The sequence below is a fragment of the Pseudopodoces humilis genome, chromosome 3 (genome assembly GCF_049639895.1).
Source record: "Pseudopodoces humilis isolate 2021_Gansu_Grassland_sample_001 chromosome 3, ASM4963989v1, whole genome shotgun sequence".
Lineage (NCBI taxonomy): Eukaryota > Metazoa > Chordata > Aves > Passeriformes > Paridae > Pseudopodoces > Pseudopodoces humilis.
Window position 1 is genome coordinate 45648220 of NC_142202.1, and position 15523 is coordinate 45663742.

Sequence of the window (15523 nt, forward strand, 5' to 3'; positions counted from 1 at the left end):
GAGTTTTTTGCTGGGAACTAGGCCACTTGTACTCCATCCCCATGCGTATTGGTAACGTATCTTCCACGTTGCCTCCAAAACTGATTTTATAATAAGGACTTTTTCTGGTTTTGAGAGAGTCAGTTATAAAATATGCTAATTTGGCTGTGCTTTAGTTATCTTGAGAGGCACAGTAGGTTTAGCTTTTAGTATGTAAATGTAAATTTGTGATTTTATGTGGGATGCTTGCTTGCCAGATTTTAAGCTTTATTTGGCTTGATGGGCTGAGGATAGTCACTGTTTCAATTTATAGTGGTAGATCTTCAACAGGGAGAAATATTGGCTTATATTAAACCTTTATACTAAGAATACTTGGTTACATATATTCACATAAAAGATTTTTTTTTCTAAGGTAGTGTTTATGAGGAAAAAACATGTTCTGTCAATCACACCATTAAGTTCACCTTCAATGTTAAAGTTGCCAGTTACATCTCCTGCATGTGTTGTCTTGAATGTATTGCAATAAAGATTTTATGCTACCAACTATTATCTATAAAATTCCCGTTTTCACTTTTTTTTCCTTGTCCTAGAACTAAGTTATGAAAATAGAACAAGGCATTAAATGCATAAACAGCAACTGTGAATTGATTGTACAAATTAGAAACTGATTCATTTCCCAAGCTTCACTGAAGCAAAAGAAGGAAAATTATTATCTGTCCAAGTAGAAATATGTCCAACAGTAGACCATTTTAGAAGTGAGATATCACAGAGCTGCCATGCAAATGCTTCAGCTGTCTCTTCACTCCATAAATTAAGATTAGATTAGTCTTTCACTCTGAAATATATTCCAGATGGAATTAACTAGCCCTACTATAATTTTAAAGGCATTAAAAATAGGTAAAAAAATAGAATGCAGCAAGTTAGTAATTTAGTGTTGAGGAATACATGCAGTGCAGTTTGCAGCCTGGAGTTGAGCTGCTGGTTGAGCTCTGGATGAGATGAGGAGCCTTGAGCTGCTGAGCTTTAGCAAAGCAAAGGTCCCAGGAACCTTTGACCCAGGTAGGTGACACTCAGAGACATGGCAAGAGTCAAAGACTCCCAGATTTCCTCAGGCTTAGACAGTAAGGATATAAAAGCCCAGGTGCTCACAGACTCACAGACTGTTCTGAGTTGAAAGGTGCCTAAAAGGATCACTGAGTCCAACTCTTAAGTAAATAGTCTGTATAGAGATTGAACCCACAGACCTGGGTTACTAGCATCATGCTCTGAGCAGCTGAATTGAGGATCTGTGCTCAGTAGGACCCAGCTTGAGTTGTTATTTTGTTAGTCATGCACCACAAGGAAATTATTTTAAGCACTGGGATATCTGAGACTCTGCTATGAGAAACTTAGGGTTGAGCTGGCAAGGAAGCCTGTTCTGACTGTGCAGGTGTGGGGTGTGTAGCTCTAAAGGGGCCACGGTCTGAGCTCAGACAGTGCAAGAGTGACGGCCTAGTTCCTAGCAGGAAACCCACAGCAAATGAGTATTGCCAATATTACTGCATTCAGAATTCTTGCTGCATGTCAGGAGGTTCACTACCCAGAGCAACTAGTGTCAGAACAGAGTGGCTCCTGAATGGTTGAACAGGGAAGTTTCTTTAACACAAATAACCTCCAAGTAAAGGTTTTTGGAACCACCAAGTAATACCAGATTTTGAGGATTTTTTTTAAGTGAATGCATTTTAGTCTTGTATTCCACAGTATGGCATTAGAGGAGTCAACACATTGTCCTGAAAATAAATGCTTTCTTTCATCTGTTAGTCATTAAGAAAATTTTCACTCTCCTTACCATGAACTCTGCATATCATACTGTTTAATTGTATTAGATTCAAATGCTTACTGCTTTACTGTCTTGAGCAACTTCAATGAAATTGGAACAAGTCTAGTTGTCTTTAATGCACACAATCTAGAAGCAATCAGTCTGAACAGACGCAGTTCACTCATATGCCATATTTTTCTAAAACACAGGGAACAAAACATATTTGGTAATCAGCATTAAGATGCTATAATAATTCAAGAAGGTGCTGGGGCAGCAGGATCTAATTGATAATATGCATTTATTATTGAATGTTTACTCTTAAAAATATTTTTAATTATGTTATTGAAAATGTTAAGCCAACAAAGTGAACCCTGTACTATTTTAAGACAAGAGGTTATGACTCTACCGATAGAAAATTCCAAGGATATGGTTACCACATTTATTTGTTGTCATTTAATACTGGATTACTATTTATATTGATAAAGTGTGTTTCAGTGCTACAGTGAGAGGTGGCGAATGTCCAGTTACCATGTTTTGAATGTAATGAATTTTGGGCATTCTCAGATCACTGGGACACACAAAATTGTTGATCTTGTTCTACATTACCCCTCTAGATTAAGGAACCTTTTGTAACACTTTTTTAACCTCCCTAGGTACTTACCCCATTGTCAGTGGCCCTTGGCCTTGTCTAGTTGGCAGGCTGGGTAGACTGTACTACTGCTATGTTGCTACAGAGCATCTGCTCTTTTAGCTGACTCTCCTGACTCTTAGGTTTCCATCCTTTTTAGCAATATTGTTACTGTCAGTATTCATAGAATCATAGAATGGTGGAATAATGGAAGTGCACATCTATTGCAACACAGATCATACCACTGCCAAATTCAGGTTTAGTATGTTCTTTTATTTATAGTTAGGGCTTCTTGAGCTTAAACCTTCAGGGCTATAGAACCACTTTGGGAGTTCACCTCTAGCTCATTATCTACCTGCATTTTCTGTTTAAATATGCATGATTTTGTCTACAAATATATTAAGCAACAAGTTTTATTTGAAACCTGTTTACTGGATGAGTCAAATTATCACTGTATCTGTTGTCTTCCACCCTTTCTACATTCCAGTCCTTGAGTAGTCCCTACTCTTTATTAGTGATGACAGCTTGTGTCCCTCAGACCTCTGGAAAAAAACATTAAATAGTATGGGGATAAATGGTGGTGGTGCTGTAGGTTATCTGTAGTGGCTGATGTTCTCTTCCTCACTAGGATCAAAGAAAGGCCAGAGTACTCTCACTGAGACAGAACCATCAGACAAAACCACTATTTCTCCCACATCAAGGGGAGTTTGTGGTGCTACAATTTCCTTGAATGGAAATGCCATGGCAAAGAGCAGAAGTCTCATGCTATGGATTTTGCTTTACAAGGATTAAGCTGAGTGTTTGGAGACGTGGCTTGAATAAAGGGCTGAACACAGGATGATGAGAGCTGTACATTGCTAATAGGAATTTAATATCTCCAGATTTAAGGCTGCTTCTTAGTTTTCCTTCAGCCCCTTTGATTTTTCTTATTGAAACCACAACTGTAGCAACTGATAATGATGAACTACATGTACAATATTTCTCTTTCCCAAAGTGGGTGTTCATTTGGTCCAGTACACATGGGAGATTGTTTTATTTCCCCATTGCAGAGAAACACTTCAAGGCTAATGATGCTTCATGGTAATGACTGCTGCTTTATTTGTTTGTCATATACAATGATTTTTGAAACTATTTCATGTTCATGAGCAACAGATTAGGAACTTATTTATGTATATGATTATGTATATGTATTATGACTTTATATGCACTTCTATGAGGTAATTCTTTTTTTTTTTCCCCCACCAGGAATTCTAGAGGTTTTACACTGTGTGTTGGTAGAAAGCCCAGAAGCACTGAACATTATTAAGGAAGGACATATTAAATCAATCATCTGCCTTTTGGACAAGCATGGAAGAAACCATAAGGTAGGTAAAGACTAAACAAGTATATTTAGATGAACAAAGCAAGCTCATTCTTCTGTGTGGAAGTTAATTTCAAATACTTTAATACTATTTCAATGAGGAATAAACTGTTTATTTAATTATATTTATTTATTTGTTTGTTTATTTATTATTTATTTACTGCTGTTTTAATGAGGAATAAACTTATCCTAAAATGTATATGAGCAGTTGGAAGAAGCAAAGAGAAATAAGAGAAATACCTTCTTTTTGTCAAAGACATTCATACGTAACAATTTGCGAGGGAAGTGGGAAGAATGTTTTAATGTTAGGAGAATTTCAGAATTGTTCTAAAATAAAACCACTGTGTTGGATGAATTACATACCATTACATGTCTTCCAGTAACAAGGTATAGAGCATTACATTGCCTGAAGTAATTACCCATTATTGAAAAAGTATTTAAGATTAAAAGAATTTTTTTCTTTCCAGGTTTTGGATGTTTTGTGTTCTCTCTGTGTTTGTCATGGAGTAGCTGTGCGGTCCAATCAACATCTAATTTGTGATAATCTTCTGCCAGGAAGAGATCTGCTCTTACAGACACGCCTTGTCAACCATGTGAGCAGGTACAAAGAAAAAGAAAATAAATCTCATATCTATGAACAAAGCGAAAAAACCCGACTTGGACTTAAAAGAAATAGTCACTACAGAAAATCTCTCTGACTTCCAAAACTTTTGTTATGATATTTTATCCATAAAAGGATTTTAAATTCTTTTTGCCATAGTACTTAAATTTGAAATGTGGGTCAGAGAGAGCTGTCACAAGGTGTAGCTACCCTAAACCATTCTAAGTCTGCAAAGATGTAGTTACTTCTAAAGATTATGGTCTAGATCTAGCTGTGCATTCAAAGTATTGTCAGCTGGTGTCCTGTGATTGCCTTTATATTTATGATCTTGTGAGGATTTCCTAGTCACCTTTGGTCAAAATTAAGAATTTAGTGCCAAACACCTTCACCAGTGCCTAGAATATTTAGAGTCACTTCACCCTAGTAGTTCCTTCTACGGAGAGAGTTTTAGAAACTACCTTCAAGCAGACATTAATAACAAGAGGAAGCTAGTACCATCTTAAATTAGTAAAGTATCATTTACAAATATTATTAAGTAAATGTTTTTCCAGAGTTTTAATTGTTGCTGAGGCCAAAGAATGTGGCTTTGTGTGAAGATCTGTGGGATCTTCTTCTGTCTCAAATCTCAATAATTTTTTAAAATGTCTCAATCAATGACTGGAAATGAAAATTGAAACACAATTTTTAATTCAGAGTTCATAGGATTTATTAGATGCTGAAAACCATTAAAACACCACACTGTATATTATATGGGGGCTACTTAAAGCTACAGGATCTGGGGAACTGTGTGTCTCTTAACTTGGCATTGGTGGGGCCACACCTGCAATACTGTGTTCAGTTTTGCTCCCCTCACTACAAGGAGGTGCTGGAGCATGTCCAGAGAACAGCAATGGAGCTGCTGAAGGGTGTGGAACACAATCCTCATGATGAGTATCTGAGGAAACTGGTTTGTTGGCTCTGAAGAAGGGTAAACTTAGGAGAGACATCATCACTTTCTACAAATCCCTGAAAGGAGGCTGTAGCCAGTTTCTTCTGGCTTCTTGGACTTCTCCCAAGCAACCAGTGACAGGGCAAGAGGACAGAGCCTCAAGCTGCACTAGGAGAAGTTCAAATTGGACATCAGGAGTAATTTTTTTCATGAAAAGGGTGGTTAAGCATTGGAACAGGCTGCCCAGGGAAGTGGTGGAGTCATCATCCCTGGATGTGTTCAAGAAATGACGGGACAGGACACCTAGTGCTGTGGTTTCGTTGTCATGAAGATACTTGATCAAAGGGTTTGATTTGATGAGGTCTTTTCCAGCCTCAATGATTCTGCAGTTCATGATTGAGCTTCTGGGATGACTTAGGATCTTATACAAGGAAGGAAGACTTGTCTTTCCCAAATAAGTTGGGAGAAAAAGCAAATAAGTTATTCCATATTTTTGCTTTGCATTAGAAAACTGTGAATGAGTAGATTTTTATTCTTGCAGTTCTAAGGAAAAAAATTATTTTTTAAAAAGTCAGTAAGACCAAGGAATCATTGAAGAAATGTAGTGTTAGACTAAGACATATATACCTTGATCCAAAAATATTTGGCAAGAAGACTGTCTAAGGTGTTACTGGAACTTTCTAAGATACTGCTTTTTAACATACTTTTTCAGGGAACTGGAAAATTCTATTCACAAACTTCTTTTGAACAAGAGGAATTTGGCTGATTAGATTGTGAACTCTGCATAAAAGCATAGTCAGGTACTGTGTTTAGGCAGAAAATAATTCAATTGGTGATCTTGCTAATAATTTACGAATAATATAAATTTTCTGGAAGATAGTTATTTTCAAACACATTTTGTTTTAAGGACATTAAATTTTTGACTTGGAACAATGTGAGTAGTATATATACCTAAGCATTTGGCAAAAGACAACACATATGCTTCTAGAAGGAAAGTTTATTGGACTTACCTGATAAAACGTGTTATTATATAAGCATCTAGATCAGTAAAGTCTGCTTTTACACTGACTTGTATTTAACCACCCATCCATACCAGCCCTTCTTCTTCTCCCTGCATTCCCTCTACCAGAAAGCATACTGGGACTAGCTCAAGATACATTTTTGTTGATTAGTCAGCCTGAATGGAGAAAGAAAATATTTATACAAGTAATAACCCAATCTAGTGGAGAAATGTGAAGGCTACATACACTCAGTCTAGAAGTTTAAAAGATTTTTTGCAATATGGGTAACCAACCAGTGAAGAAATATAGCTAGTATTGATTTTGCATACTTCTGTGCTCTATGGCTTTAATTCAAGATTGAATATCTTCCTTAGTACAAAGCTGATACAGAAATGACTGTCTGGAGACAGATTTTTTTGGGATGAGAGTCTATGTTCAATATTATCTCCAAAATCATATTAGACAAGCCTAGTTTTTTTTTCCTTTTTTTTCCTCCCCCTCATGACCTTTGGATATGACTCTACATATTGCTCTTCAACTAGATACTGAATAAGCACAGTAGTAGCTCGCCTTTTATAAGAAGTGTTGTGAAGTACTGTAAAACCAGTAGCAGTAGGAACATCACACTGATATTAAGGATTTCTACAACCACTGCAAATTGCTGACTTATACAGGACTTGGAACAAAAGAAGGAAGAGGTACAAGAGAATTTTGAAATAAAATGACTCTAAACTTTTGTATCTTTTAAAATGCTATTCTTTTGAATGGATAATTAGTGTTACAGAGTGGAGATTGCTATGTAAAATTAAACCTGAAATGTGTACTTACTACACTTACGGGGGTAACTGGTGAATAGCTGTGATTTTTTTGCAGGATTTAACATCTACTAATTGTTGAAACACATAAATCAATTACTATTGCCGTCTGAGTGAGGATACTGTTTCAGTTTCTAAAGCAAACATTTTTTTTACTTAAAATGTATAGACCATTTTTTACCAGAATAAATGAATGAATAAATAACTAAATATGCTGCCTTCTGGGAGCTAAGGTCTGAGATGTTGCCTTGAGGGTGCCTCAACTTGTCCAGAGCACAGATTGCTATCCATTGTTACTCTTCTCATGGGGGCATAAATGGCACAGCAAGCTGAAACCTGGATAGAATCAAGAAAGACCATAAAGCTTTGAGAGTGGAAGTGAAAAGTAATGGAGATGAAACCGCCCCTTTTTTCCATTTTTTCCAGTTAGAGGATCAGGTACATCTGGGAGTCACATGGAAAAGCCAAAGGGTAATGGGTACAAGTATCTGCTGGGGAGATTCTGATTGGAGAAAACAGTAACATTTTTCATAATGAGAAGAATCAATCATTGGAATAATCTTGATGGGGAAATGGTGGATTACCCAACATTGGACACTTACAAGATTCAGCAGGACAGTGTGCTGGACCATCTTTGTCCTGACTGTGCTTTTGTCAAGAGAGGTTGCACCAGATGATCCCTGTGGTCTTTTCCAATCTGGTAATCTGTGTGATTCCATGAAGTAAAATTACTTCTATTGTTTCAATCACACAAAACAAGCTTGAAATTTGAGTCAATGAAAAGTATGAAGCAGTTCATCTTGTCCTTGAGATAAGATTTTGATAACTGCTTTTATTCTTTCTGTTTAAGCATGCGGCCCAACATCTTCTTGGGGATCAGTGAAGGCTCAGCCCAATACAGAAAATGGTACTATGAACTTATGGTGGACCATCTAGAGCCCTTTGTGACTGCAGAATCAACTCATCTACGCGTGGGCTGGGCTTCAACAGAAGGCTACTCACCCTACCCAGGAGGAGGAGCAGAATGGGGAGGAAACGGTGTTGGTGATGACTTATATTCCTATGGCTTTGATGGGCTACATCTGTGGTCAGGTATTCTCCTGGGTATTTTGTGGTTGTTGTTTATTTTTGTTTAAGCATTATAATTCTGTTTGCAATCCCAGTGAGTTTGGTTTCAACAGCAGCAAAGTGAATTAGTTATTTCAGTTGACACTTGGAACATACAGAAGCAGTACCCTATATCAGAATATGATTTAAACTGTCATTGTGTATTTTAAAAAAATTGGTTTATATGAAGTAATGCAGGTAGACTAATAATTTACATTTCAGCCTGGGATTTTGTGGGGTGGGTGGGTAGGCAGACTGTGTGTTCATGCTAACTATAAAAATTCTATTTAAGACTTTAAAGCTGCAAAAATTGAAGTATAACAGTCATCTAGATTTATAATTCCGATGTGGTAGTGTAAGAACAGTCTGAGAGATTTAAGTAACAGGACACTTGATTTTTGGTTTGGTTTTTTTCAAGCCAGATTTTTATATGGGTCTTCAGAAGCTCAGAGATACTTTAGAAGTGAAGAAGATTTTTAAATATGTTTTTTGCCATACATTTAAAACAAGATATTTTTTATGTAATGATGTTTTATTTGCATACATTAAGACTGATTATTGCAAGGCTCATTGTATTGGCAGTTCTTTCCACTATAAAGATATGAGCAGATTTTCTAAAGCACCTTAGTAGACAAGAGAGATAATTTAGTGAGTCAGCTGCATCATCCAAAGTTTTTTGCAGTTTTGAGTTATTCTGGCTTGACACTTGGAAAAGAATGCAGCTTTACATTTCAGAAGAACTTTCCAATCAAAATAGCAATGGATTTTATTAATAAATAATAGCATATCAACTGGAGCAGCATCTTAGGGAAGAAGATGCTACTTAGCTTTTGTGTATAGTGAGAGTTATTTTGGAACAGTGATGCATAATTAATGGTATCATTCCAAGTGTTGTGACTGAGTTTGAAAGAAAAGGTATTATTACAGAAGAACCAGAAAACAATGAGCTAACCAAGATAACTTTTGCACTTAAGGTCACTTTTAGGGAGGAAACAAAAGATTACTGAAAGTCAAAATTACTCTTCTTCCCACTACAGACTTTTCAGTCAGAAATGTAACAACAGAAAAAATGAACAGTTGTTTGTGGTTCTCAAGTCAGTATTCCTGCTGAAAAAAACCAAGTCAGACCACATTTGTATCTGCAAATTTTTCTGTCTGTAGTGGATGCGGCTGGTAAATTTGAAAATATTTTTGTGGTCTTTCTTAACTAATATAATTGTGTAACACGTGTACCTCTCAAACATGGAAGAACTTTAAGTTGTTGCATATTGAAAATCATGGCCTTTCTTTTGCTTCCACAGTCCTAGGCTGCATATTAAGTATCTGCAATTGCATTTTAAGAATAACCTTCTTAGCATGAAACATTTACTGTATTAATGAATAACAACAACAATTTCTGCCCCCAAGTTTCTGTTCTGGACCAAGCCTGTATGAGAATCATATATAATTTACTTTTGGTTCTCCAGTCCTGAAATGACCTTTTTTGGAGAAGTGGAACTCGCAGATCCTTAAGGACTAGGGCCAGAAAAGGCATTTAGATAATTTGATCTGCTGTGTGTTCAATGACCAATACTATTTCTGTTAGCAGTCAGTCTTGTATTGATCTCCATAACCTATAGTTGCCTAAATTTTAGTGTCTAAAAAGACATCTGGTCTTAAGTAGTATTCTTTAAGCGGATGAAATATCCACTCTTCACTGGTAGCTCTTTTAGAGTTTAGTTATCCCTGCCATTAAATAATTTTTCCTTTCTGTGGTTTATTTTATACTGATTCTCAGCTGTGATATTTTGATCTGGCAGTATCACAAAGTCATTTTTCACATACAGAGCTTTAGAAGTGTTGGTATATGTCCTGGGGTGACTTTATGATACTGGTATCCCCAATCGTCTGGTTTATGTTATATATTAAGTTCTGCACCTTTAAGACTGGCTTTGAGAGCAAGAGAGGGGGAAGAAGAAGCACGCAGTTTGTGTTAAGGAAAAACATCACTCCCACACATCCCGCTCCTGGACTGTGGTGTCTGCAGTCTGTTATTTTTCCTCAGGCATTGGGGAGATATGTGCATGAAAATTCACTTGTAGAAAAATTACTGCGGTTTTATTATTTTTGCTTCTGTTAAACCATATGCCATCAGCTGCTTCCTGGAAATGTAGTGCTAGTTAAGTCTTCCATGTTTACAAAAGTTGGATGCCCTAGTTAAAAAATTAGTGCTCTGTTCTTAGTATGTATCATGGTGTATCTCTTGCAGACAGTGCATAAGTTATTTTTGGAAAACATGAGTAGACATGTTTTCAAACAGTTTCTGTGGTTTTCCAAAAATTTTGTACTGTAGATGGCAGTAAATTTCAGACACAATCACTTTCTATTTCTGACTTCTATAGCTTGTTTCTTTTGGGAAGCAGATGTGCTTGTGTAAATGGAATTTGATGTGAGATAGAATAATCTTTTAGAATTCATAAAAACTGATTAAAATATATATCTTACTGAATATATATGCTTTAAAAATGAAGCTGTCTTTGTATATTGCTGAAAAATTCTGGATTGCAGTTTAAATATGAAACTGAGTAGTATAATCTCATGCAAGTTTGGAAGAGTACCATGATGTGGACATTAACAGGGAGTACCTAATTTTCCATAAATAATTCAAAGTGAGATGTTTTTCTTTGTCTAAATAATGAATCATTCTTTAGAAAAGTGTACTAGGTTTAATATTAGGTACTAGCAGTTCTGTAATGTAAGGAATGAAATGTTTCTTTCTCAGTTTTGACTGTTTATATGGATATCAGTAATTATTCTCACATTAAATGTAATTGAGTTTTATTATTTATGTCTGAAGTAGTTGTGTTGATATGACTGTATGCTGCTATTCACTATATTGCAAGCTTAAAATCAGGTCTGGGATGTCATAGGTTAGATATTTGTATATTAATGTGTTTGTACTCTGTAGTGATGTTTTTCTCTTTTTAGGCTGCTGTGAAAACCAGTGCAGTTTTCATAAGTTTTACTAAATATATCTCTGTTACTTCCATAGGTTGTGTAGCACGAACAGTAAATTCTCCCAACCAACATCTCTTAAGAAGTGATGATGTTATTAGCTGCTGTTTGGACCTGAGTGCCCCCAGCATCTCCTTCCGAATAAATGGTCAGCCAGTTCAAGGAATGTTTGAAAACTTCAACATAGATGGCCTCTTCTTCCCAGTTGTCAGCTTCTCTGCAGGAATAAAGTTAGCATCCCATGGAGTTGTTGTTGGTTTTTTTTTTATCCCAAGTTTGCTTTTTTTTTTTTTCCCCGTATAGATGAATATGCTGAATATTTCCCTGGCTGTCTGCTCTCATTTCTCTTTCTGACATCTGATTTTTGGCAAAGTTTCAGTTCTTGGATAGTGAGAGCTACAAAGAAGTCATGAAGACACAGTGCATCTGCTGTTTTTCAGTACACCAGTGTATTCTGCTGGATTGCAGACATATCTTAGAAATAGCTTCTTAATAATTTCTTTGCTGCCACATTGCTACACATTGACTCCAAGGCAGAATTTTGCATCAGCCTTTGATATTAAAATATATTTTCCCTAACTCACCTGTTATGAGGTAGTAACTATTATTTAAGGAGACATTGTCTGCACTTACCTTAAGAAATAGTGGTCATACACTTCCTTTTCTTCAGCATGAGTTAATAAGAATTCAATCTGTATTCTGGTTGCTCCATTGGTTTTCTATAAAATTTCAAGTCACACTTGAGGTGCCAAACATCTGCTTCCATGTATTGAGCAGTCTGAGACTTTAATATTAAAAATATTAAAAAAGATTGTGTGGTGTTGCAGTGGGGAGACCAACTTTAACAGGACTGGAAAAGGTGAAGGCTGAAAGCTGATTTCTGTTGGAGGCAGAGCAATGCTCTCTGGGGGATCATTCAAAGAATAACACAGAAGCTAAGAGGTGTCACACAGAGCATCCCATGGAGTTGTCTCTTATTCCAGATGCGAAATACACTCCTTTTGACTTCACTTTTGATAGTAAAGGAGATAAAATGTAGTAAAATTATAGATCTGCATGCTAAAAAATGCAAATTTATAAACCTGCATGCTTTATTTCTGTTATTAGATATATTATTGATAGGTATTATTTGTGTGCTGCATGAAGTTTTTGAGTGTGCACTGGTATAGCATTAAAAAAAATCTTGTAAGATACGGAGTAAACAGAAAAGAGAAAAAATTCTTCTGGTTTAAGGCTAGCTTTTTGGGTATTTTTTCATTCCTTCTGGATGACAGTGTTCTAGGGAGACTTCAGTATTATGTCATTACTGTGTAAAGTTGGTATTACATCATTGCTACATCACTGTTACCTCACTGATTTAATTATTCAGTAATAAAAGGCCTGACATATTTACCGTTTTGTCATGAGTTAAAGAGTGCTTTCCCCTGGGTTTCTATTAATATGACAAATAAAATTTTAGGGAAGGAAATTTAGGAGTTTTTGTAGTGTATCTGAAGGATATAGTGTTTTGTGAGCAAAAAGAAGGAATCACGGGGTTTTAGGTTCATTTTTCAAATGAGATTGAATGGAAACCTCCTCAGTGGAGAGAGTTCTAAAGTGCTTGATTGATTACTCTGGGTTTTAATCTCTGCCTTCAGAGACTCAAACAGCTGCTGCTTACTTTATAGGTGTGCTGAGTAAACTGATTATTCTCTCTCTGAGAGATTATTGGTCTCTTGATTTAAAAAGTCTTCAGTGAAATAAAATTAACTAGAAAAAAGAATAGTTTACCCATGTTTTTTCAACCTCCTACATCATTAACTCCAGCAACAGCTAGAGAAAATTGAACTGTAGACAATTAAAAGAAGCTGCAACACTGACATTTCCCCCCCACCCCCCTTTTTTTTTTCCTTTTCCTTTTTAAATAGCATTTAATATTCTTTAAGCTTAGAGACTGATTAGGCTTTCCACTAGAGGTGTCTTGGTTATCTAAAGTAATTCTGATGTTTACAGGGTTCGTTTCTTGCTTGGAGGTCGCCATGGAGAGTTCAAGTTCCTTCCTCCACCTGGATATGCTCCATGCTTTGAAGCCGTCCTGCCAAAAGAGAAGCTGAAAGTGGAGCACAGCCGAGAGTACAAACAGGATCGCAGCTACACAAGAGACCTACTGGGTCCCACTGTCTCTCTGTCACAAGCAGCTTTCACTCCAGTCCCTGTAGATACTAGCCAGGTGTGGAAATGGGAAGATTGCATTTTCCTTTTTAAACACACACATATTACATGCCTATTTTGCTTCATGTGGTTGAATTTGCACCTTTTCCCAAACTTGTTTTTTTCTTGGGATTTATTGAGAGATCTGGTTTGACAAAGTTTGTCTATTACAAAAGTTTGGGTGGCATGTCAAGCAACTTACTTGTAATAGCCTCTTCCTCTCTTATCTCTTCTCTCTTTAGATTGTTTTGCCACCCCATCTGGAAAGAATAAGAGAAAAATTAGCAGAGAACATCCATGAACTTTGGGTTATGAATAAGATTGAACTTGGCTGGCAGTATGGACCAGTACGTACCTTCCAACTTCATTTTCTGTTAATTGCATAGTATGATTCAGCACTTTGGTTTCAGTGTACTAATGGGACTGCTTTTTTCATCATCCCCCCAAAATTAGGAAGGTTTCAAACACCTTCCCACTGAAAACATGTGGAAAACAACAGCGCTTGGGCATTTCTGAACAAAAATTCTGGTATTAAAGCTATTTGGTGCTGAAATTTTCAGTCTAACTGTCAGCACAGAAAGCACATAGTGAGTTTTTCTCCTATTTGTTCTTGGAGCAAGATGTTCAACTGGCTGATGGAGTAAGCCAATGAAAACAGTTATTCTTTATTCTCTTTACATGAGGACATCTTTGACATTAATCTCTTAGGAGTCCCAAATATGTATTGCCTGTAGGAAATTCCATTAAATCTGATTTTTCCTTTCCTTTTCTCCACTTCTTTAGTCTCATGTCTGTATTAGGCGCACTACATAACTATTTTCTTATCTCTTTCCTGCTTTTCATGGAGTATGAAAAGAATTTTCTTTTTAAAGTTAATCAGTAAAAAATTATGTTTTTATTACATGTTATTATGCTGGTTATTTGTTTCCCAAATGCTGTTTTATGAAGAAATATTGCTGTGGAGAGTATACCTACATGCAATAGGTACTAGATATAAGTGTAAAAATGTATATGTATTCTATTTTTGTTACTAAAAAGATTTTGGTCTTCTGAGGAATTCAGGTTACAGATTTAAGCTAACTGTGCATAGTTATTTATTCGGTGTAGCATACAACAGTACTTAAAAATATATGATTAATAGAAAAGATCTCTAGCTTTTGTTGTAGTTAATTTCCCCCACCAAATCAAATGCAAGACCTCAGTAAAATTAATGTGTCAAAACATTTTAATTGTGGTGTAATCATACCAGCTGTGAAGCAATCTGCAGGAACTCCTAGTGTACCATTACATATCGAGAGTCTAATTGTACAGTTGAACACTATTTAAACCATATATGGTAAGTATCAAGTTAAGCAGTGATAAAATTAGTTATGTTCAAAATGAAAATAGGTCTTAAATCTTTCAAATTACCTTGCTTTAATCCATTGTGGTAGGATGTGCTCTCTTTGGGATCCTGACAGAATATATGCTGATCATTTTCTGGAGGTTGACTTCTTAATCATACTGGTTCCTCACAAATGATTTTATCAGTTTCACAGAATCATAGAGTAAGCTGAGTTGGAAGTGACCCACAGGATCATCAAGTCCATCTCCTGGCCCTGCAGAGCACCATTCCCAAGAGTCACACTCTGTGTCCTAGTTGTCCAAAAACTTCCTTAGGTCTGTCAGGCTTGGCGCTGTGACCACTTCCCTGGGGAGCCTGTTCCAGTACCCAACCACCCTCTGGGTGAAGAATTTTTTTTTTGTAATATCTCACCTAAACCACCCCTGACACAACTTCAGGCCATTCCCTTAGGTCCTGTCCCTGGTCACCACAGAGCAGAGATCAGTGCCTGCCCCTCCACTTCCCCTCAGGAGGAAGCTGTAACTGCACTGAGGTCTCCCCTCGGTCTCCTCCAGGCTGGACAGACCAAGTGACCTCAGCAGCTCCTCACACAGAGCTCCTCCTTCACCATCTTCATTGCCCTCCTTTGGACACTCTTGAACAGTTCAATGTCTTTCTTATATTGTGGTACCCAAAACTGCCCCCAGCACTCGAGGTGAGGCTGCCCCAGTGCAGAGCAGAGCGGGACAATCCCTCCCTTGCCCAGCTGGCTGTGCTGTGCCTGATGCCCCCCAGGAC

The 15523-nt window shown here is 36.8% G+C and overlaps 1 protein-coding gene across 6 annotated transcripts in view; it reads left to right on the forward strand.

Moving 5' to 3' along the window:
- Nucleotides 1-15523, forward strand: part of RYR2 (ryanodine receptor 2) — a 380370-nt gene that overhangs the window by 199237 nt on the left and 165610 nt on the right. For all 6 annotated transcript variants that reach the window (XM_088053181.1, XM_088053183.1, XM_088053184.1 and 3 more), the window contains 6 exons: nt 3651-3769; nt 4233-4366; nt 7961-8202; nt 11249-11441; nt 13204-13420; nt 13644-13748. In XM_088053181.1, coding sequence (XP_087909307.1) covers nt 3651-3769; nt 4233-4366; nt 7961-8202; nt 11249-11441; nt 13204-13420; nt 13644-13748 — 1010 coding nt within the window. The remainder of the gene's footprint in view (nt 1-3650; nt 3770-4232; nt 4367-7960; nt 8203-11248; nt 11442-13203; nt 13421-13643; nt 13749-15523) is intronic.